Here is a 19,936-nt window from a genome sequence, read left to right as displayed (position 1 = left end):
ATACTTTACTTTGACTATTTTTAATGTGTTTATTTTTTGCCATCTGAAATCTGAGCTGTGCACAGTCAGAAAAGTAGCTGTACTTGATGGATATGAAGGCCATCTGTAGATAAAATGACTTACCACTGCTAAACAATAATTACCGATCTGGCATGGCAGAAGTAGTGTCACATAACATACTGCATTTATTGAAATCCGTGTAAAATAGTATCAATATGGCTTGTGTGTGTGTGTGTGTGTGTGTGTGTGTGTGTGTGTGTGTGTGTGTGTGTGTGTGTGTGTGTGTGTGTGTGTGTGAGAGAGAGAGAGAGAGAGAGAGACAGAGAGACAGACAGGCAAACAGTCAGAGAGAGAGAGAGAGAGAAATGCCCTAGTTAGATCTAGCAGGTGGAATTTATTTTCAAGTTCATTTTCAAGGAATTGTGAGCTTCAAGGGAAGCAAAGGTTACTGCTGCTCATGCTGTCTACTTAAAATGTGCAACAGTTTTGTTTAGCAAATGGTATCATTATTGTGGTATAGAATTTTAAAGCAGTGTTAGCACAGCAGGTAGCATACTTGTATCTTGATGCAAAGGGCTATAGGTTCTAGTCCTACAGCATGTACATTTGTATTTTAAGGGGGTATGGTACTGCAGTCCTTACTATGTCCTCCTTTAGATGAGACACCTAATAACTATGAACCTGTTTTATAACTTGCCACCCATTCCCTATTGCAATATACCAGCTTACCATTTATTTTAATGTAACATAGGCAATTTATTCTTCAAGGGCAACAGACACTGAATTTGTAAATGAAACACTGTAATATAAAGTTGTTTTCTAGCAACAACCTCTTTGTTGGTTTCAGATCTCTTTAATGTGGAATTATTCAGATGACTTTTACTTTTACAGAGATTCTGCATATTGATTGATACTGGCGGATTGTATGACAAAAGTTTGAGTGGCCCTTTATGGCTGAAATGTTCTGAATTGGGCAGGTTGTCATTATTGGTTCATATGATTTGTTTCATTGCTTAAAGGAAAAAAATGTTCAGAACTATACATTTAAAACACACTCTAACAAGTGGTGCTGTATTATACAAGGGATATAATTCAATTATTATATAGTATAATTAATACAGTCAGGAAGGTGAATCAAACAACTTTTGCATGGTTCTAAAAATGTGTGCAAGGAGCCTATTATTTGAAAACAGCCCAAAGGTAAACTTACCCTGCTACTGGCCAGATGCATTTTCTTTGAATGTGGGTTTCAGTGCTGTTTCAATGAATGTGGGTTTCAAAGTTAGAGAAGTTTTAATGCTAAGTGTGTTTTCATTGTAAGACTACTGCTTTGTTTAGGTTTAGTAAATGTCTATCAGTCTGTGCTATAAAATTTGAAATAAAAGTTGTAAATGAAATCCAAATATCTGTAGTCATTGTAGAAGTAAAGCATAAAACAGTATGCACACTGAGAGATTTGAACAATGTCTATGACAAATGGGGAGAAATAGCCAATTAATGGGACACTGGAATGGTAGCGAGGGGAGTTGTGGGTGGAGGGGGTGGGGCTGCATGGGCGGGGCTCTGGGTTTGCACCCCCCCCTGCAAAAAATTATGCAGGCTCCCTTGCCTATCAGACCTAGTATCACATATGCCCATTTTAATTTTAAGCCATGATTATAAACTGAGAAAAAACAAAACAAACATGTGTGCTGTGTTTCTGTGGAATAAAGTGAACTGAAGTGTGCTGAGCCATCTGTGTTTTTTTTTCACAATTTTCTAAGCTTGCCCTGCTCAGGGCTTTATTGTTTTGCCTGAAAAGCTGCTTCATTTTGTGGATTACAATGATTATAAACTGGGTATGTCTATAACAGCTAAAAGTATGGCAGAGGTGTTGCCAAAATTGACAGATACGGACTGATGTGGTTTTGTGGAGAGGAGGCAAACATCTGACAACATTAATAGAACAAACATGAGCCACAGGGTAGCAGAATGTAAGAAAATACTGCTGTTGTTGGTGAGTTTTGAAGCAGAGAAAGCATTAGACAGAGTAACCCGGGATTTAATAAGTAGAAGAAATGAAGGATATGCACCCCCCCAATACAATAATAAGGTTAATCAGGAGAATATATGTAGGACTGAAGGATGAAATTAAACTGGGAGGGTTACTCTTTGAAAAGTTAAAGGCTAAAGCTGTAAACTATGTACCTACATATGAACTGGTTCAACAATACCACTACTTTTGGGTACATGATAAAATGAAGTATTTATGAGTATAGATTAAAAAGGATTCTATTATGGTACCTAACGATATGTGAGTAGAGACTAAACAAAAAATAATATGAAAATGAAATAGTGGAAAATCTTGTTCATGGGCCTGTAGAGCAAGACACAAGCAGTGAAAATGTTTTTAGCCCCATTAGTTTTATACACAGATTGCCATATTTTTATCAATCAGAGGAGTATGAGCAGACAATAATTAATAAAGAACTGAAGGAATGTATCTGGGAGGGAAAGAGGGCAAAACTCAAGTGGGATAATTGATCCTTCCAACAGAACAACGTGGTTTAGAATTACCTGATTTGAAGGGATATTTTAAACCTATGCATTTAAGGCTCATATACATAGCACAAGCCCAAAGCTATAAATCAGAGTGCAAAGTGATGATGATGATGATGATGATGATGATGATGATGATGAAGTGGGGGGATTCAAGAAAGAAGGACAGAGTGGTATTCTGTATGCAGATCCTTAAGGAGAATATCAGCAACCATACAGAATATTATATTCATAAAGTAGCAGAAAATATTGCAAGAACTAAACCAACATGAGAATGGAGAAAGGAGATTTCACAAAAAAGGATTACTGTAAATAGAGTCACAGAGAACAGGCAAGAGCTAGTTGGAATTGACTTGAGAAAACTGGCAAAGGAGCCAAGGTACTGAGAGCAAATAACTAGAGATGGAAAGGTAATAAAATGGGAAAAGATCAAGAAGACCATTGGTCTGCAGACAAACAACTGCCTTCCCTGTCAGGGATTTATATCAGAGTGTAGGCAATGAGAAAAAGGCAATGGAATCCTAAATGAAAGAGTGGTGTTTGTAGAGTGTTTAACTTAATGTAGAACATAAGCTGATGTTAAAACAGGGATAATGAGTAGGGCATAAAAACATTGCACAGTAACTGCAGGAGCCAATCAGATGAGGTTAGAAAAGGTTGGGAAGAAAGATTGGATAAGCAAATCACAAGGAAACAACTGTAGGACATATGTATGGCTTCCAAATATGCAACAAAGTGTGGAAGATTTGGGTTTCTTGCTTAGAACTGTTTGCATAGGTATTTTTATACCCCAAGCAGACTCAAACAATTTTATAGATGCCAAATGTTGGAGGTGTGATGGGGAAGAAAACAGGTAAATGGATATGCTTTGGGAATTCAATGAGTTGCTAGACTTTAAAAATTCCCTACAGAGTACTTTGCCAGAAATATTGGGTGAACAAATGGGTATAACTAAGAAATTATACTTTTGGGCTGGGATACAGAATCAGAATTGCCTAGACACAGTAAGTCCTTGTTAAGTTTAATCCTGGTGGTTGCCAAAAAAACAATTACTAGAAAACGGAAATCAAAGTGTAAACCTACTGTATTTAAAGCATTGAATATAAGAGATAAAAGAACTGGAAGTGAGATATTAAAAACAGGAAGGAGCAAATTATATATGAATTAATGGAAAATGGAGCGATACATTCTAAATTAATGTTTTGCAGGAGTGGGGCTTAAGGGAAGGCAGGAACTGAGCAGTTTGTGTAATGCTGAATTGGTTATAGTCATGTAAAAGAGTATATAAGATGCATAATGTCTGTAACTAGGAACATGTTAATATGGTTTGTTTTCTTTTATATACATTTATGTTCTCTTAAAAGTGATAATTCAATAACTGTGTTAAAAAAGGAAATTCCCTTCTCTTCAGTTCCTCTATTCCTTAACTCATGAGAGCCACTGACACTTTCCTGGAAGCATATATCTCTGTTACAGCTTCAGGTTTCATTTTTATGTGACATAATCCTGAAAAGCTTCCTAATCCATAGAATAAATCAGCATATTTATGCAGGATATCACTGTTGCAATTATGCAAATTATCTAAAATATCTGTTTGTACTGTAATTGATTGTCTTTTCCCCTTCCTTCCATTTGCATACTTCCAGCTGACCATCCACTGTCCAACTGCACCATTTTTTACCTTAGTGTTCCAGGTAATATTCCCTGGGGCTGTGTGCACAACAGTGATGGGCTGGGCTGGGTAAGTGAAGCAGAACAACTTGCAGTGTCATATATGCTGTCCCTGCACACTAGGGAAGAGTGTTTTTTGTTATGACCTAACTGGTCAGAGCAAGTGACTTCACATGTAACACTGCACGTAACAACAGTCAACTCCACCTTCCTTGAATGTCATCCCATGATTAGTGCACATCTCCATCAGTGGGATGTGTTTGTATCATAGACAGTAATCCTTCCCCTCCCTCCCAGACACAGTGAGTTAGTCGGTCAATCTGCTGTTTCCCACCCCTTCCTCACCAGATCCTCCAGCACCCAAGTCAGCTAGCTGTGTTAATGAACACATGCAATATTTGTTTTTACCTATTAATATTTTTACTATTCTTAGCTTCTCACAAGCCACATAACTCAAATTATTAGAAGAACTTGTATAATTAAGTACAACTATTTGAAAAGAGGAGATTCTCATCTAATATTGCTGTCAAGTATCCTGCAATATGTTAGCAATGTACATACAGCTCTCTCATCAGTGTTTCTAGACCCAGACAATAAGTATTTTTATAAATTTTATTAACATTCCATCATCATAAACAGATGCATCTGTTATGCAAATCCCATGCAGGGCACATCCTTTAATACCAGGAGAAACTGTGGCATTAAATCTCAGTTGCCAGATCGTTTCTCTTACAACATTAATGCCATTTGAATATGATTGTTGCTCGAAAGTTAGCGTATTGAAACTTAGATCTATGCAGGTTTGACATAACTGTACACACATTTTTGTTGTTGGTTTTATACCTATGGAATAGATGTACTATATGACATATAAAATCTATTATTGTATTTTTTTGTATAAAACTTTTTATCTAAGTGTGATATAGTTGGATATTTTGATCTGGAATTAAATGTTTTTATAAGTGTTTTCATAAGCATTTTTCTTAACGAGCTGTCCTGTATATAGATTTATGTTTTTACAAAAGTTTTGAGTTCCTTTAAGGAACTTGTAGCTTAATAATTGTTTTTAATTAGAGTTCTTAATTATGCTTGTCATGTGATTAAAAATTATATATAAAAGGGTTGGGTTTTGTATGAAAGTGACTCTGATGATGCCTAGTGTATTTAATGGGCGAAAGCGTAAAGTCTTGGTTTTAATTTAAATTTTTGTTAAATCTGGTTGCCGTGAAAGTTGTTGATGCTGTGGTGTTGATACTTGTTTTTTCTGGTTTAGTATCACTTTCTGTGATTATTACAAGTTTCTTAGCTTTAAATATCATAACACTATAGTAATTAGAACAAGTAGAACTTCAACAGTTCTAGTGATCTAAAAAAGCAGTTACTGTGATAAGTAAATTTGTTTTGATATACCTAGTATGATGAAAAGACAACACTGTAGTATTATCTTAAATAATGCCAGGAGTAACAGTACCAAAGCACCAAAGCACAAATGTGCAGTATTATGTAAACTTATACCACAATAGTCAGCAAATCAAAAGTGAACAGCAGTATAATACCAACAAGGAGCAAACGTGCAATGCCATTTAAACCCAACATCTACAACTGCAGAACAAAAGTGCTAATTTCAGCAATGTTAAGGCAGTATAAAAATGAATCACAGTAGTACAAGGTTGTGAAAAAGAAGTCACTGAAATGAATGTCATACAGAACAAAGATGAGAGGTTTACTTACCTGTTGTAGACTAGGCTGTCTTATTTGATACCTAATAGGATGAAGTAAAGCAGCAGTGCACCAAACTGAGCAAGTCTTCTGGTATTTAAAGCCTGTAATTCAGGCATTGCAATGGTTTGTGCTCCCCCAGGTTATCTGTGTTGCTGTGGGAATTCCCCTACTATCACTCAGAGCTTTGTTAAAGAAGTTAAAGTTTTATCTTGGTTGGTGAGAATTCTGGAGTAAGTTGGGAACTTTTGACATCTATTCAGAACGTAAAAATAACACATTCCAAGCACAAACTGTTATAACAAAGTCAGATAGAAGTCAGTTAGAGCCACAAACGATTTATTGCTTGAGCACTTTTGTCTCAAATTACAAACTTCATCAGAATGCCATTCTGATGAAGTTTCTAATTTGAGACGAAAGCAGTTAATCAAATCATTTGTGGAGCTAACTGACTTATATCTGACTTTGTTATAACATCAGTACAGAAGATGGAGGTCTGGGCCTGCCTGGCTTTGAAAGGTATATCAGGGTGGTTCTTCTTACTTTATTGTATAAGCTGAAGGTTGATAGGTCTCTGATAACCTGAAGTAAAATTTATTTGGGGGATCTTGGAGGAATAAAGGGAATATGGAAGATAGTTACACAGACACTGGGGGGATGGGGCTGATAAATCTATACTGGGAAGAGAGCTTGTAAAGAATTTAAAAAAGATCCTAGAACAATTAAGTATTAAGGGATGGCATTTGGACCAAGAGCTAGTTGTAATTTGCCTGAAGATATATCTGAGAAGGATAGGTTTGGAGAAATGCAGAGAAACTAATGGAAGAAAGATTTATTGGGAAGATTTTGTTTAAGGATAACAGGTTTACTTCACTAGAGGAGTTTTTACAGATATTTGATGGGATGGAGCAGGACAGTTTGTGGAATGAGAAGTTAAGAAAGTTTGCTGAAGTTGAAATTAGCAGTGGTAGGCGAAACAGATAGACTTGGCAGGGTACAATCGTTGTGGGAATCGAAAATACAATCCCCATAAGAGAAGGGATTGATAAGAAGGGCATGTAAGATTAAAAGGCAATTTGGGATACAAATAACAGGAAAATGTAAAGTGTTATGTAAAAGGGAATTGGGGTGTATAATTGAAAATAATAAATAGACAGAACTGATTCAGCTCCTATAGTTGGATATTTTGATCTGAAATTAAATGTTTTTATAAGTGTTTTTCATAAGCATTTTTCTTAACAAGCTGTCCTGTATATAGATTTACGTTTTTTACAAAAGTTTTGATAACTAAAGCTACTGCTCTATAGTACCACAGTGCAGAGTACCTTTGTGATACACCTTTATTACTTGCCTGATTAGTATACTGTTACTACACTAGACACTACTTCTTTACATTATCTGTAGATATTACAATTACTGCACCTGAATCCACTGAGTTAGACTACCCACTGTTCATTGTTTTTACTGGCTAAACAGAAACTACATTAGTCTACTGGGTAAAGCTATTTAGCTGAATTTGCCACTGTTAATGATTTCTGTATTGACCCTACATAGTCTGTCACGTTTACATTTCTTTTTTGCACATTGCGACAATACAGTAGCCACAGCTCACTATTTTATCCTTTAGAAATATCCTAGTTTATCACCTTTTTCTAGTGTAGTCCATTATCCTCCTCTTAACATATTCTATATCACTTCATCTGTACTGGGCAGTATGGGATCTGTCAGCAGCTTCCCCTTCTGTAGCCAGCCTGATAGCATTAGGTATTTTGAAGCAGTGTAGTAAATGCCTCATGCTTACACAAAACTCTTTACTGTTACCTCACAATGATTCAGTAGTGAGAGGTGTTAAGTATTTACTTAACTTTGAGGTTACCTTCTCACCTCAGAACACATTTGGTAAGCACAACACATATACACAAACACACATACAGCACACAGCACTTCCAATAAACCAACTTATGCTAAGGCTGTTAAGAAACACTGCTTAAGCCTCCCAGGCTAAAGACTAAGAAATAACAGACATTAGTATACACGGCAATACACCAACTTCCAACCTTCACACCCACACCTAAGACAGATACGTTTAAAAGTCCCAAAGATGCAGATTTCAAGCCCTTGTGGCAAATTGAGACTGAATCAAACCATGGTAATGTTTTAGTAATAGGCGACTCTGTTGTAAGGCATATTGGCACCATGCTCACCAGGCTGGATATGAATTGAGTGACAGATGTTTTTCTGGAGCCAGGATCCCTCCATCCTGACAAATATAACTATGACCTAATAGTGGTCTGCGTGAGTGTGAATGGCCTAAGACACTGTACTTAAAGGGACATGCAGAAGGATATGACTGAGCTTGCTATGCATAAGTCTGAGGCAAGGAAAGACACTGGTCTTGAGTGGTATTTTGCCATCACCCAGAATGATGCTGAGAGCCAAGAACAAGATAATTGGCTTTAATAATTAGCTATGTGGTTGGTGGCATTGTAGGGGGATCCAGTATGTGTAAGCATGAGAATGAGCTGGCTGACAAGTCTTCCTGATTTGCGAGAGATGGCCTTTACCTCTCTTATCAAGGCTTTCACATTCTGGCTAAAGCATTTCCCTCATACTGCCTTTTTTTTAGGCAGAGTCTTCTGATGGACATTCCAACCTAGCAAATTCTAATCTGGAACACATTAATGGGGCTCTTATCTTAAGAAAAAAAAATGCCTGAACTTGAGGCTTTCCTGCAACTTGAACATATTTATACATGCATAGTTACAGAAACATTATTTCAGACCAATAAAAGCATTCACTCTGTTCCTGGGCACTGGTAATTGTGTGGGAGTATCAGTATTTGCCAAGGATATCATCACCCCATGAAAAATTCCTTGGGACACCACATGTGAATTCCTAGATGTCCAAATCATCCTAAACAAAACTAATTATCACTTCATAGCCAACTATAGAACACAATGTGTTCCCTTCTGAGCACAAGAGCTATCATAGCCCATTAGCTGAAATTCCCATCAAATCTAACACCTTTCTACTGGGGGACTTCATCTATTCATCAATAAATTGATTGACCTACACTGCCAATGGCTGGCAGACTCAGAGCTTCCTTGACAATATAAATGATAACTCTCTTTCACATATAGTTAACTATCCTACAAGGGGTGCCAGTACCCAGGATCCAGGATCCAGTCCTCACAAATGTGGCCACTTCTTGCACTGCTGCATGTGTATCATCATGTCTTGTTAAATCAGACCAGAATTTACCTATCTTTTTGTTTAAAACTGGTGGTACTTCCCTGTAAATAGATTTACAGTATGTTTAAGGACTTCTCTTAAGCAAAACTTCTTCAGTTACTTGATGACTTAAAATTCTGCTGTAATACTCTTCTGAAGAATCACATTGCTAAAGCTGCTACCTATGCCTCTGACGTCTACTCCCACTTAAATAGTTCTATTGATGAGGCAGTCCCTTTCCACAAGAAATATTAGAAATATTAGAAGTTTAAAAACAAACCCCTCAGGTGGAATGCCAGTATAAATAAATTATACAACGAGAAAGAAACTGCTTTGTTATCTTATCTACCTTAAGAGCACACTTGAGCAAACTAACAAAGAGTTTAAGGGAACCATTAGGCAACTCAAAGCTGAATATGAACTTAAAATAGCCATTAAAACCAAAAATAAGTGCAAGTTTTTCTTTAACTATGTTAGGAACACCCATCCAAGTTCAGAGCTAGCCCACAATAATACTAAACTCTCTGACCAAAAGGAAATAGCTGATATCCTAGCTAACAAATTTAGTGCACATTTTACTCCACCTACAGTTATTGCTATCCCACAGGTTCCATGATTCCAGCCACCCCCTTTAATTACTGTTGAGCAAGTTCCCTCAGCCCTTTCAAAAACTAAGAATACATCATCCATGGCAACATACCAGTGTGCCTGATTATCAGTGCCAAATAAGGCCTTTCTGAACCCTACTTAAATCTACAATCTAAGAATCCCAAAGCCTGGAAAACAGCTATTGTAATGCCATTATACAAGGGTTGCCCAACTACAGACCTTAGTAAATACAGAACCAATAGTTTAATTAGCCTCACATGTAAAGCTATGGAGCTTATTATCTCAGACTTCATCAGTCTGGACATTGAAAATCTCTCAACACTGAACTCTCATCAATTTGCCTTTAGCAGACTACGGTCCTGTCATTTTAACCCTGTTAATTTCTTTGAAAAGGTAAGTGAAGCAGTAAATAGTGGCTATGGAGTGTATACAGTATAATTAGACCTGGCCAAGGCCTTTGACGCAATTCTCCATGCAAGAATTATTGATAGACTTCTAAATCGGAACACAAATCCCTATACTGTGTGATGGATAGCTAACTGGTTGTCTGACAGTACACATGTGGTTAGAGCAGATGGGACTTCTGATAGCAAAAGAGTTACCAGTGATGTACCACATGGCTCAGTTTTGGGCCTTCTCCTATTTGACATATAGTTCACCAGACCTTCAGGCCAGCACCTGTGACTAATGTTTAATCATGTTTGCAGATGACTGCAAATTGAGTGTTGTTATTCAGTCTTCAACTGACTAACAATTGTTCCAACATGGTTTAATATCTTAACAATTGGTGTAAGGTCAGTGGACTCCTATTAAATGGTAAAAGAAGTAAAGTTCATTTTGGTAAACAAAACAGTTTCAGTTACCATACAGACGATACATCTCTCCAATATGACACTGCTGAAAGGGATCTGGGTACCCTTTTTAATAATTCCATATCATTTGACTATCATGTCTCCACAGTAGTCCAGAAAGCCTTTTATCTGACCCACCTAATTTCTAAAGGCATCTCCACTAGATCCAAAGAAGTCTTAATTCTCCTTTACTCATATCTTATCAGACCCATTACTGAATACAAAGTACCTTTATATATTTATGTAAACATATCACACAACTTGACAGACCTCAAAGATTCATAACTAAAATGATCAGTGGCCTCAAAAATCTTAGTTATCAGGATCAACTGGCAGCCCTTTTTCTGTACAGAGTCTCTTACAGACTCCTCCATGGAGATCTATGTCTAGTCTTTTGTGTCATGAAAGATCCAACCCTATTTAATCTCCTATTTCTTTGCAGAATTAATGGTATATTACATACTCAGTCAAAGGAACTAAACCTTTATCAGCAGATAAATAAGACGCATTTGTGTGATAGATTGATATCCCAACATATCCCTCATCTCTGGAACAAACATCCACTATATGCCAAGCATGACAGCACACCCTTGCCACCTTCGAGGTATACCTAGATAATTGGACGGGCAGCCTCAAATTCTCTCCTGATCTATCTTGTCTTGCCCAACTTGAGGCTGGAGGGAAATTTTGAATAGGGTTTTTGGCTAGGCTTGAAATGGTCTGCAGATCACCTGCCTAATACTTGCCTGTCAACCTATAATTCTATAGGGGATATCCAATTTCATCTTTTTTCCGTATCTTACAAAATTCCTGCCTCTTGTTAATGATTTGATGTGTTTGTTGCATTGAACCCTGCAACATAGATCCCAGTGACACCCCAAAATACTTCATAAATACTGACTTGTTAATGAACGTAATAATAAATATTTGAATCAACCACTAAAATATAACTGCATTAGTATTAGTAGTGTGGCAAAGAAGGCAGTCTCCTTGGGTGCAAAGTGTTAAGGGGGTCAACTGGCTGATTTTGATCATTCTTTAGTGCATGTCTGTTTTGCATTTATGGGGTAAATTGAAGCACTGTAGTGCTCCATGTTTGGTAAAAAACTGCAGAAAGAGTTTTTTTTGCTCTTTTAGTCAAGTGAAGAGTGTTTTCTTTTTTTTCACTCCTTAGCTGAACTCTGAGGCAGAGTACAGAAACAGGATTTGACTAAGCCTTTAATATAGTTAACCAGACAAATGGGATAAAGCTGCCTCCACTTGCCAGCTTGGGAGCCTTCAACTGCCTCCAGTTTATCTTGTGTCCATGCTCCATACATATGATTTGCAGTTGTTTATCAGACTCAGACCATTTGAGTTATTGCTGGAATGCAATTCCTCCCATGATTTTGCCAAAGCTGTATGTAGGTCATCTGGCAACCAAGGCAGTGCCCCTATTTGACACTCGCTATAGCCAAGTTAAGGACAAAAAATAAATGAGAGTTGAGGATTAAGAAAAAAAAAATGTCCTCCTGATTTCAGGACAAATGTGTCTTACAGCTTAAGCAGGCAGGTACATATTATCCCATTGAGAAAAACTGTCAGTGAAGAAAAAAAAATGATCAGCAGCCTAGGCAGGGGACTATTAAGTTACCACATTATAATTTCTTGCTAGGGCGCAGCAAAGAGATTTTGTTAAATTATGGCAAAAAGCTTCTTGCACCAGTCAACTAAACACTGACTGTTATTCATTTAAGATTTAAGCAGTAGTGATCATTATTACTCATTGCCTTCTACATAGCACCAATCCTGTCCCCTAACAGTCTGTACCTGGGGCAGCTACCCCTATCACTCTACTCCTGCTAAGGCTCTTGTATTCTATGAGGGATACAGTATCCTCAATTGCATTACAAAATATAACTAACTAAATGAGCAAACCAGAAGATGGGTTAATTCCTAAAGTGCATTTTCTGTGACACTCGGGTAGCAATAAAATTTTAATAATGCTTATACATCCATTACTCTGAATGTATTATCTATGACATCTAGACTATGAGATAACTATGTAGACAGAAGGCAAAACTGTCATTGGCAGAAGTTATTATGTAGACACATTCTCCCTGTCTGCTTGCATCCAGGAGAAGCTGGCAGGTAGACATAGCAATGAGTGGCTGATGCAGGCTTGTGTATCACATCAGAAAAGAAGGGACAAATTTATATAAAAAATCCTTATGGCTGCCATGATGACAGTGTACTGATGTCTTCTCTACTTTATCTGGAAAGCTGATTTAGGACTCTGCCAATGTAGCCCACTATCCTAACAAATGGTGCCCTAGGCCTGTGAGGTAAGCTGGACAGACTGACTTACAGGCAACAGGACATAGCTGATGGCTGGCACCATGAAGGACCACAGAAGACCATCTTAACGGTCTGACACCAGTCAAGCCTGACGCATAATAGGTAGGGCCCTCCTCCATGCACTCTTTATAGGACAAAAATACCATGCTTTTCCACTGCTGTGAACACAGGAATGAACAAGGAATACATGAGTGTACCTCTAGTAATACATTAAAATTACTTTAAGCTATTTTGTATACTAATACTGGCAGCATCAGTGCAGCTGAAACAACAAACCTGCTGGCAATGACCTTCCATCAAAGAATGTAATTGGTTTTGTGAGCTTTCTCGCTATTCCAGGTATGGGAGGGTACAATCTCAAACACTCCTTGATGGTCATTGTTGTGTATGTCATTTCACTAAGATCATTCCTAAAACAGAAAAAAAATGCATTAGCTAACAGACAAGGCCATTACTGCCAGTTCTGCAAATCAAGTATGTTTTAAGAATTACAGTTGCAAGAAAAAAGAAGTTATGTTCTTACCATAACGTTCCATCTGTGTTGTTGATCTTCAGTCATTCCTTACTGATAGGTTTTGGTTCTGTCCTCAGAACTGACTCGGCCAATACAACAAGCTTGTGCCAGCCAAAAAACTCTCGAGCTAAGTCTTGCCCATAGTGCCCTTCTCCTCATCTCCTCAGATCGAGTTTGCCCATAAGGATAGAAAAAAGCAGTGGCTCTACCTGAGCAACTGCCCTATCCAGTAGCCAGGACCAAAAGTGAACCCCCAGGAGTCTTCCGGAGGGGGTAGGAGGGTGGGACATAAGGAATGAATGAAGATCAACAACATAGATGGAAAATTATGGTAAGAACATAACGTCTTTATCTGATGTTGTTAATCTTCATTCATTCATTACTTAGGGGGCAGAGTCCCTAGCTACTTTATGTCCTAGGAGACCCTGTGGAAGGATATTCCTGAGCACCACTGAGCCAAAGGATGCTCTTCCCCTGGAGACCATATCCAATTTGTAATGAGTAATAAAGGTATGAGGGGGTGCCTCGGTAGCTGCTATGCAAATGTCATCCACAGAGGCTCTGGAATGAAAGGCCACAGAAGTGGACACTGATCTGGTGGAGTGAGCCTTGACTCTAGTTGGTAGAGTTAATTTGTTCTGTTGATAGACAAAGGTAATGCAATCTCTTAACCAGTTTGATTAAGTGACTTTGGAAACTGCTTTGCCCAATCTTGGACCTGAAAAGGATATGAACAGCTGGTCCGATTTTCTGAAAGATTTAGTTCTGTCTAAGTAAAAACATAATTGTCTATGTTCATCTAACAAGTGTAAATGGTCTTCACCTTTGTTAGAACATTTTGGGGGAAAAAAATGGCAAATCAATGGACTGATTGAGATTTGAATCTGAAATAACATTGGGCAGGAAGGAGGGATTAGTCCGAAGTGATACTCTCTCTTTGTGGAAAATTATGTAAGGGCGATTTACACACAAAACTTGTAACTCTGGTATTCTCCTGGCTGAGGTGATGGCTACTAGGTATAAAGTTTTCCAAGATAAAAACTTTATGTCACATGTGGCTGAAGGCTCAAATGGTGAACAAGTCAAAGTTTGTAAGACCAGCATCAAATTCAAAGGTTCAGTAGGATTTTTAATAGGTGGTTTCAATTGCAGGCCTCTTTTAGGAAGGTTTTCCAGAGACAGTGAGACATTAATGAAGAATCATCAAAACCATTATGAAAATTGGCGATAGCTGCTAAGTGAACTGTAATGGTAGAGGCTGAGGCTCCTGACTGGAGTAAAGTTGACAAGTATTCTAAGACCTTATGGACCGGGCCTGAGAAGGAATCTAGTCCTTGTTCTTTAGCCCAGATCACAAACCAGTCTCATTTACTATGACAGTTTCCTGGTGGAGGGTTTATGAGAAGCCAGAAGTACCCTTCACACTGGGGAGGATAGATTATTCTGCCTGGCAATCAGTGGAAGTGGAGAAACCAAGCAGTCAGCTTGAGACTCTGAAGATCGGAATGACCAGCCCCTGTGGATGAGACAGGAGTCCTGAGGTTGGGTTCAGAATCCATGAGCGGTGAACCAGGTGAGGTCATAGGAAGGGGAACCAAACCTGATGGGGCCAATAGGGTGCAATGAGGATTACTTTGCTTCTCAACCGTTGCTCTTTCTTTAAGAACTGTGGGATAAGGAGAAAGGCAGGAAAGGCATACAGTAGACCCGGGGGCCAATTGTGTATCACAGCATCTCTTGGTGACTCCCCCTGAGGGGGGATCAGGGCGAAGAAGCTGCTGCATTTGTGGTTCAAGGGAGAGGCAAACCGATCACAGCAAGGCAAAGTATTGGTTTTGCTTCTGTGGGATTGAGAGACCACTGATTAAGCATCAGAATGTTTCTGCTCAATTTGTGTGCAATCAGACTGGAGTTCCCAGGAATGTGCATTGCTAAGAGAAAGCAGTTGGAAACTGTCACCCATTGCCACACTCTCAGGGCTTCCCGGCATAATGGGTAGGATCTTGTTTTTCCTTGCTTGTTGATGTACCAGACTAGTGACATATTATCTGCTTGGATAGCAATTGTCCTAGACGGGAGGGTCATTTGGAATGCTTGCAACACTAGGAGCACCGCACGCAGTTCTAGGACACTAATATGTAGTCTGGCCTCTGAGAAGGATCAAGTGCCTGGGATGGTTCTTCCCTGAAAATTCCCCACCCACCCCATCAGGGAGGTGTTAGTGGTCACTGCGGCTTTGGGTTGAGGGAGTGAAAAATGACGACACCATAACTCCTCCTCTGGCTTCATCCACCAATTCAGATTCTGCTTGCATCAGTTTATTATGCAGATTGGGTAAGACATTGGGTGTGTTAATATAGACCACTGGGATGTTAGGAGCCATTGAAGCAGCCTCATATGGAATCTTGCTAGTGGTACCAGAGTGACTGTTGCCACCATGGAACCCAGAAGTTGTAGGACCAATCAGGCTGGAACAAGGTCTTGAGAAAGTAAGTTGACATCTCAACCTTTGAAACCTGTGATGAGGTAAAGCGACTAGGCAGGATTTTGTGTCAAACGTTGCCTCAATGAACTCTAAGCTTTGAATCGGTACCAGCTTTGACTTTTCCTTGTTTATTGAGATTCTTAGCATGTCTGCCACTTTCAGAGTATAGAGTATGGCTTAAAGCAGTAGACTCCTGGTTGGAGTGGTAAGGAGCCAATCGTCTAAATATGGAAACACGCAGGATCTTTGTAGCCTCGAGTGAGTTGCTACGACTGCCATACATTTGAACACCCTGGGGGAGAGAGACCAAAGGGCAGTACTCAAAATTGGTAGTGACTGGCTCTCAGCCAGAAGCAGTGATATTTTCTGGATCGTTTGTCCATTTTTATGTGGTAATACACATCCTGAAGATCTGTGGAGCACATCCAATCATCTTTTTCCACAAATGGAAGGATAGACTGAACTGTGACCATCTGGAATTTTGTTTGTCTGACAAAAGTACAGTTGTGTACACCTACCATAAATGTAGATGTTCGAGTGTCTTCACTGTTGCAGTCATGACTGTAGGGTTCTCCCCTGCCGGCAGGCAGTCCTCGGTCGGCCAGAATCCCAAAGTCTGGGTCCGGCGTCGGCTGTTCAACCATGCTCCCTGACGTCAGAGTGCCAGGAGTACAAAGCTGACAGCCAACGCCATCTTCTCCAGTTTTTCTTGCCCCAGATGTCAGGAGTCCCAAAATGAAAAAGGTCCCATAACCTTTGCAAATACACCTCAGAAGAATGGTGAAAAAAGGGACTACACAAAAGTAAAAATAAGAGGGGACAGGAGGGAGGAAGCAGACTGCAACAGTGAAGACACTCGAACATCTACATTTATGGTAGGTGTACACAACTGTACTATGTTCGTGTTTCACTGTTGCAGTCATGACTGTAGGGTAGAATCCCAAAGCTGAAAGAAAGGGAGGTGGTCATAAAGAAGAAGGGGCGGCTAAAAGGCCCTGCAAGACTGCAGAGGCAAAGCCTGCCCTAGACTTAGAGTAGAGAGGTAGATTGTAGTGCTTAGAAAAAGTATGCACTGAACTCCAAGTTGCAGCTTCCAAAATGTCTTTGGTAGGAACTCCCCTGAGGAAGGCCGCAGAAGTGGCAGCAGCTCTGGTGGAAGGAGTCCATATACTCCCTGGGATTTGCTTTCCATGGTGTGAATAACAAAATCTGATTGCATGAGCAATCCATTTAGAAATGGTCTGTTTTGAAATGGCTTTACCATGGGAACTTGAAGCATAAGAAACAAACAATTGTTCTGATTTTCTGATGTCCTTGGTTCTGTCCAGGTAAAAACGTAGTTGTCTGTGTACATCCAAGGAATGTAAGATCCTTTCCCCTTTGTTTTGAGGAGTGGGGAAAAAGGTTGGCAAGTGGATAGTTTGATTTAAAGCCACTTTGGAAACCACCTTAGGCATGAAGGTAGGATTAGTCCTCAAAGATACCCTGTCTTGACGAAAAATAATATAAGGTTCCACAGCCATAAGAGCTTGTAACTCTGAAACTATCCTGGCAGAGGTTAGGGCTAACAAGATAGCTGTCTTCCAAGATAAAAACTTGATGTCAGAAGAGGCAGCAGGCTCAAAAGGAGGCAAGGTTAGTTTTTCCAAAACATAGTTGAGATCCCAAGCAGGAATGGGAGGAGATCTAGGTCTTAAGTTCTTAGCACCTCTGAGAAACTGTCTCATGAGCTGGTGGGAAAAGATGGGAGGGTCTGTATTATAATGAGCAGAAATAGCAGAAGCATGTATCTTAATGGAAGAAAAAGAGAGACCCTTATGTAAGAGATCTGTCAAGTAAAGTAAAATTAAGGTAATGTTAGGAAGAAGAGGATCAGAATCCTGAGCCTGCATCCAGGAACAAAATCTTTTCCATTTTCCTGCATAAGATTTTCTAGTGCTAGGACGTCTGGCTTCTAAAATGACATCCATAACCTGCTTGGGTAGGAAAGAAGAAATCAAAGGCCCTGGATTAACCAGGCCGCCAGGCTGAGAGTTCTGACATGAGAGTGTAGAACCTGACCCTGATGTTGGGACAGAAGGTTCGGAGACTGAGGTAAAACCCAAGGGGGCTCCAAACATAGGTTTTTTAGAGTTGGATACCAAAACTGCCGAGGCCAATTTGGGGCCAGCAAGATTATCATCTTGGGCTTGTCCTGTTTTATCTTCAATAAGACCCATGGAAGAAGAGGAAGAGGCAGAAAGGCATATCCCGAGAGGTTCCTCCAACTGAATGACAGGGCATCCACTTTCCAAGCTTCTCTGTGGAAAGTCCTGGTGCAAAAATTCTGTAGTTGATGATTGAGATGGGATGCAAAGAGGTCTATGTGAGGACATCCCCAGACTGCTGTTATCATCCTGAATATTTTGGTGTCCAGCATCCACTCGTGTGGATCTGAAAGGTTTCTGCTCAGACTGTCTGCCAGGAAGTTTTGTTTCCCTGGTAGAAACTGAGCTTGAAGATCCAGATTGCAAGCTAGAGCTGTGTTCCATAGATCCATGGCTAGTCTGCAAAGGGGGTAGGAATGAGATCCCCCTTGCTTGTTTATGTACCACATAACTGTGGTGTTGTCTGTCCATATTAGTAGTTGCCCTGGTTGTAAAAGATTCCTGAAGGCCAACAGAGCTTTCTGAACGGCTAACATTTCCTTTAAATTGATATGCAGATGCTTCCGATCCTTTGTCCAAAGGCCCTGGAGACAGTTGCCCTGAAAATGGGCTCCCCAAGCATAATCCAAGGCGTCCGTGGTTAGAAACTGAGTGGCAGGAGGCAGACGGAAGGGTTTCCCTTTGTTTAGAGCACATGCCCTGGACCACCAAAGAAATTCCTTTTGAAGGCAAGGAAGGACGGAGATCAGTATGTCTAAACTGTGGCAATGCTGAGACCATACACTTTTTAGGTACCACTGTATTTTCCTCATGTGTAGTCTTGCATATGGTACGAGAAGGATGCAGGAGGCCATGTAACCCAAAGCCTGCAGGAATTTCCTTGCAGATAGTTGAGTTAAAGTTGCCAAGGTTTTGAAAGTTGAAGCCAGCTGTAATTGTTTTTCGGATGTCAGAAATGCCATCTGGGTTGTGGTGTTTAGAAGAGCACCCAGAAAAGTTATCTGTTGTGATGGGGTCAAATTTGACTTTTTTATGTTTACAGAGAATCCCAGGAACTTGAGGAGGTTCTGTACAAATTCTAGATGCTGGAGTAAGACATCCTTGCTGTCTGCCTGAATTAGACAATCGTCCAGATAAGGGTAAATTTGAATTCCCTTGAGTCTGCAGTAAGCTATTACTGGAGCCAGGCATTTGGTGAAGACCCTGGGTGCAGTAGACAATCCAAAGGGCAGCGCAGAGAATTGAAAGTGCCTCGATCCGGCCTTGAACCTGAGGTATTTTCTGCGATCTTGCCTGATGGGAATGTGTAAATATGCCTCCTTTAAATCCAAAGTTACCATCCATGCATCTTTGGACAGCATTGGAAGTAGCTGCTGTAGAGTAAGCATCTTGAATTTTGGAATCTCTAGAAAGGTGTTCAAGACCGACAGATCCAGAATGGGTCTCCATGAGTTTTGCTTCCTGGGGACTAGAAAGAGCCTTGAGTAAAAACCTTGTCCCATCTCTGAAAGTGGAACCAAGTTCTATGGCATTCATAGCCAAAAGAGCTTCCACCTGGTTTAAGGCCTCCATCCATTGATGTTTTGGAAGGTCTGGCCATCCGCTTGGCCTTGGCAAGGTATGAAATTGGAATTTGTAACCTCTTAAAACCACATCCAAAACCCACTTGTCTTGGGTTATTTGAGTCCAATTTTGATAAAAAAGAGAAAGTTTTCCTCTGAGAGGGGCTTCCAGGCAAGAAGTTCCTGTAGCCCAACAGAGGTAGTCATTGAGTTTGTTTCCTTTGAGTTTGTGACCTGTCCTCTCCTCCCCTAGGGGTGGAAGCAGTCCACTG

The 19,936-nt window shown here is 39.7% G+C and overlaps 1 protein-coding gene across 2 annotated transcripts in view; it reads right to left on the bottom strand.

The window, feature by feature from the left end:
* The window catches only part of LOC122813496 (cytochrome P450 4B1-like), a 1,102,348-nt gene that overhangs the window by 208,148 nt on the left and 874,264 nt on the right, over positions 1-19,936 (bottom strand). For both annotated transcript variants that reach the window (XM_044085840.1, XM_044085839.1), the window contains exon 9: positions 13,233-13,366. In XM_044085840.1, the coding sequence (XP_043941775.1) occupies positions 13,233-13,366 (134 nt within the window). The remainder of the gene's footprint in view (positions 1-13,232; positions 13,367-19,936) is intronic.

This window comes from Protopterus annectens, chromosome 10.part0 (genome assembly GCF_019279795.1).
Source record: "Protopterus annectens isolate FY-2018-M chromosome 10.part0, PAN1.0, whole genome shotgun sequence".
Lineage (NCBI taxonomy): Eukaryota > Metazoa > Chordata > Ceratodontiformes > Protopteridae > Protopterus > Protopterus annectens.
This window is presented reverse-complemented; position numbering and strand designations above follow the sequence as displayed.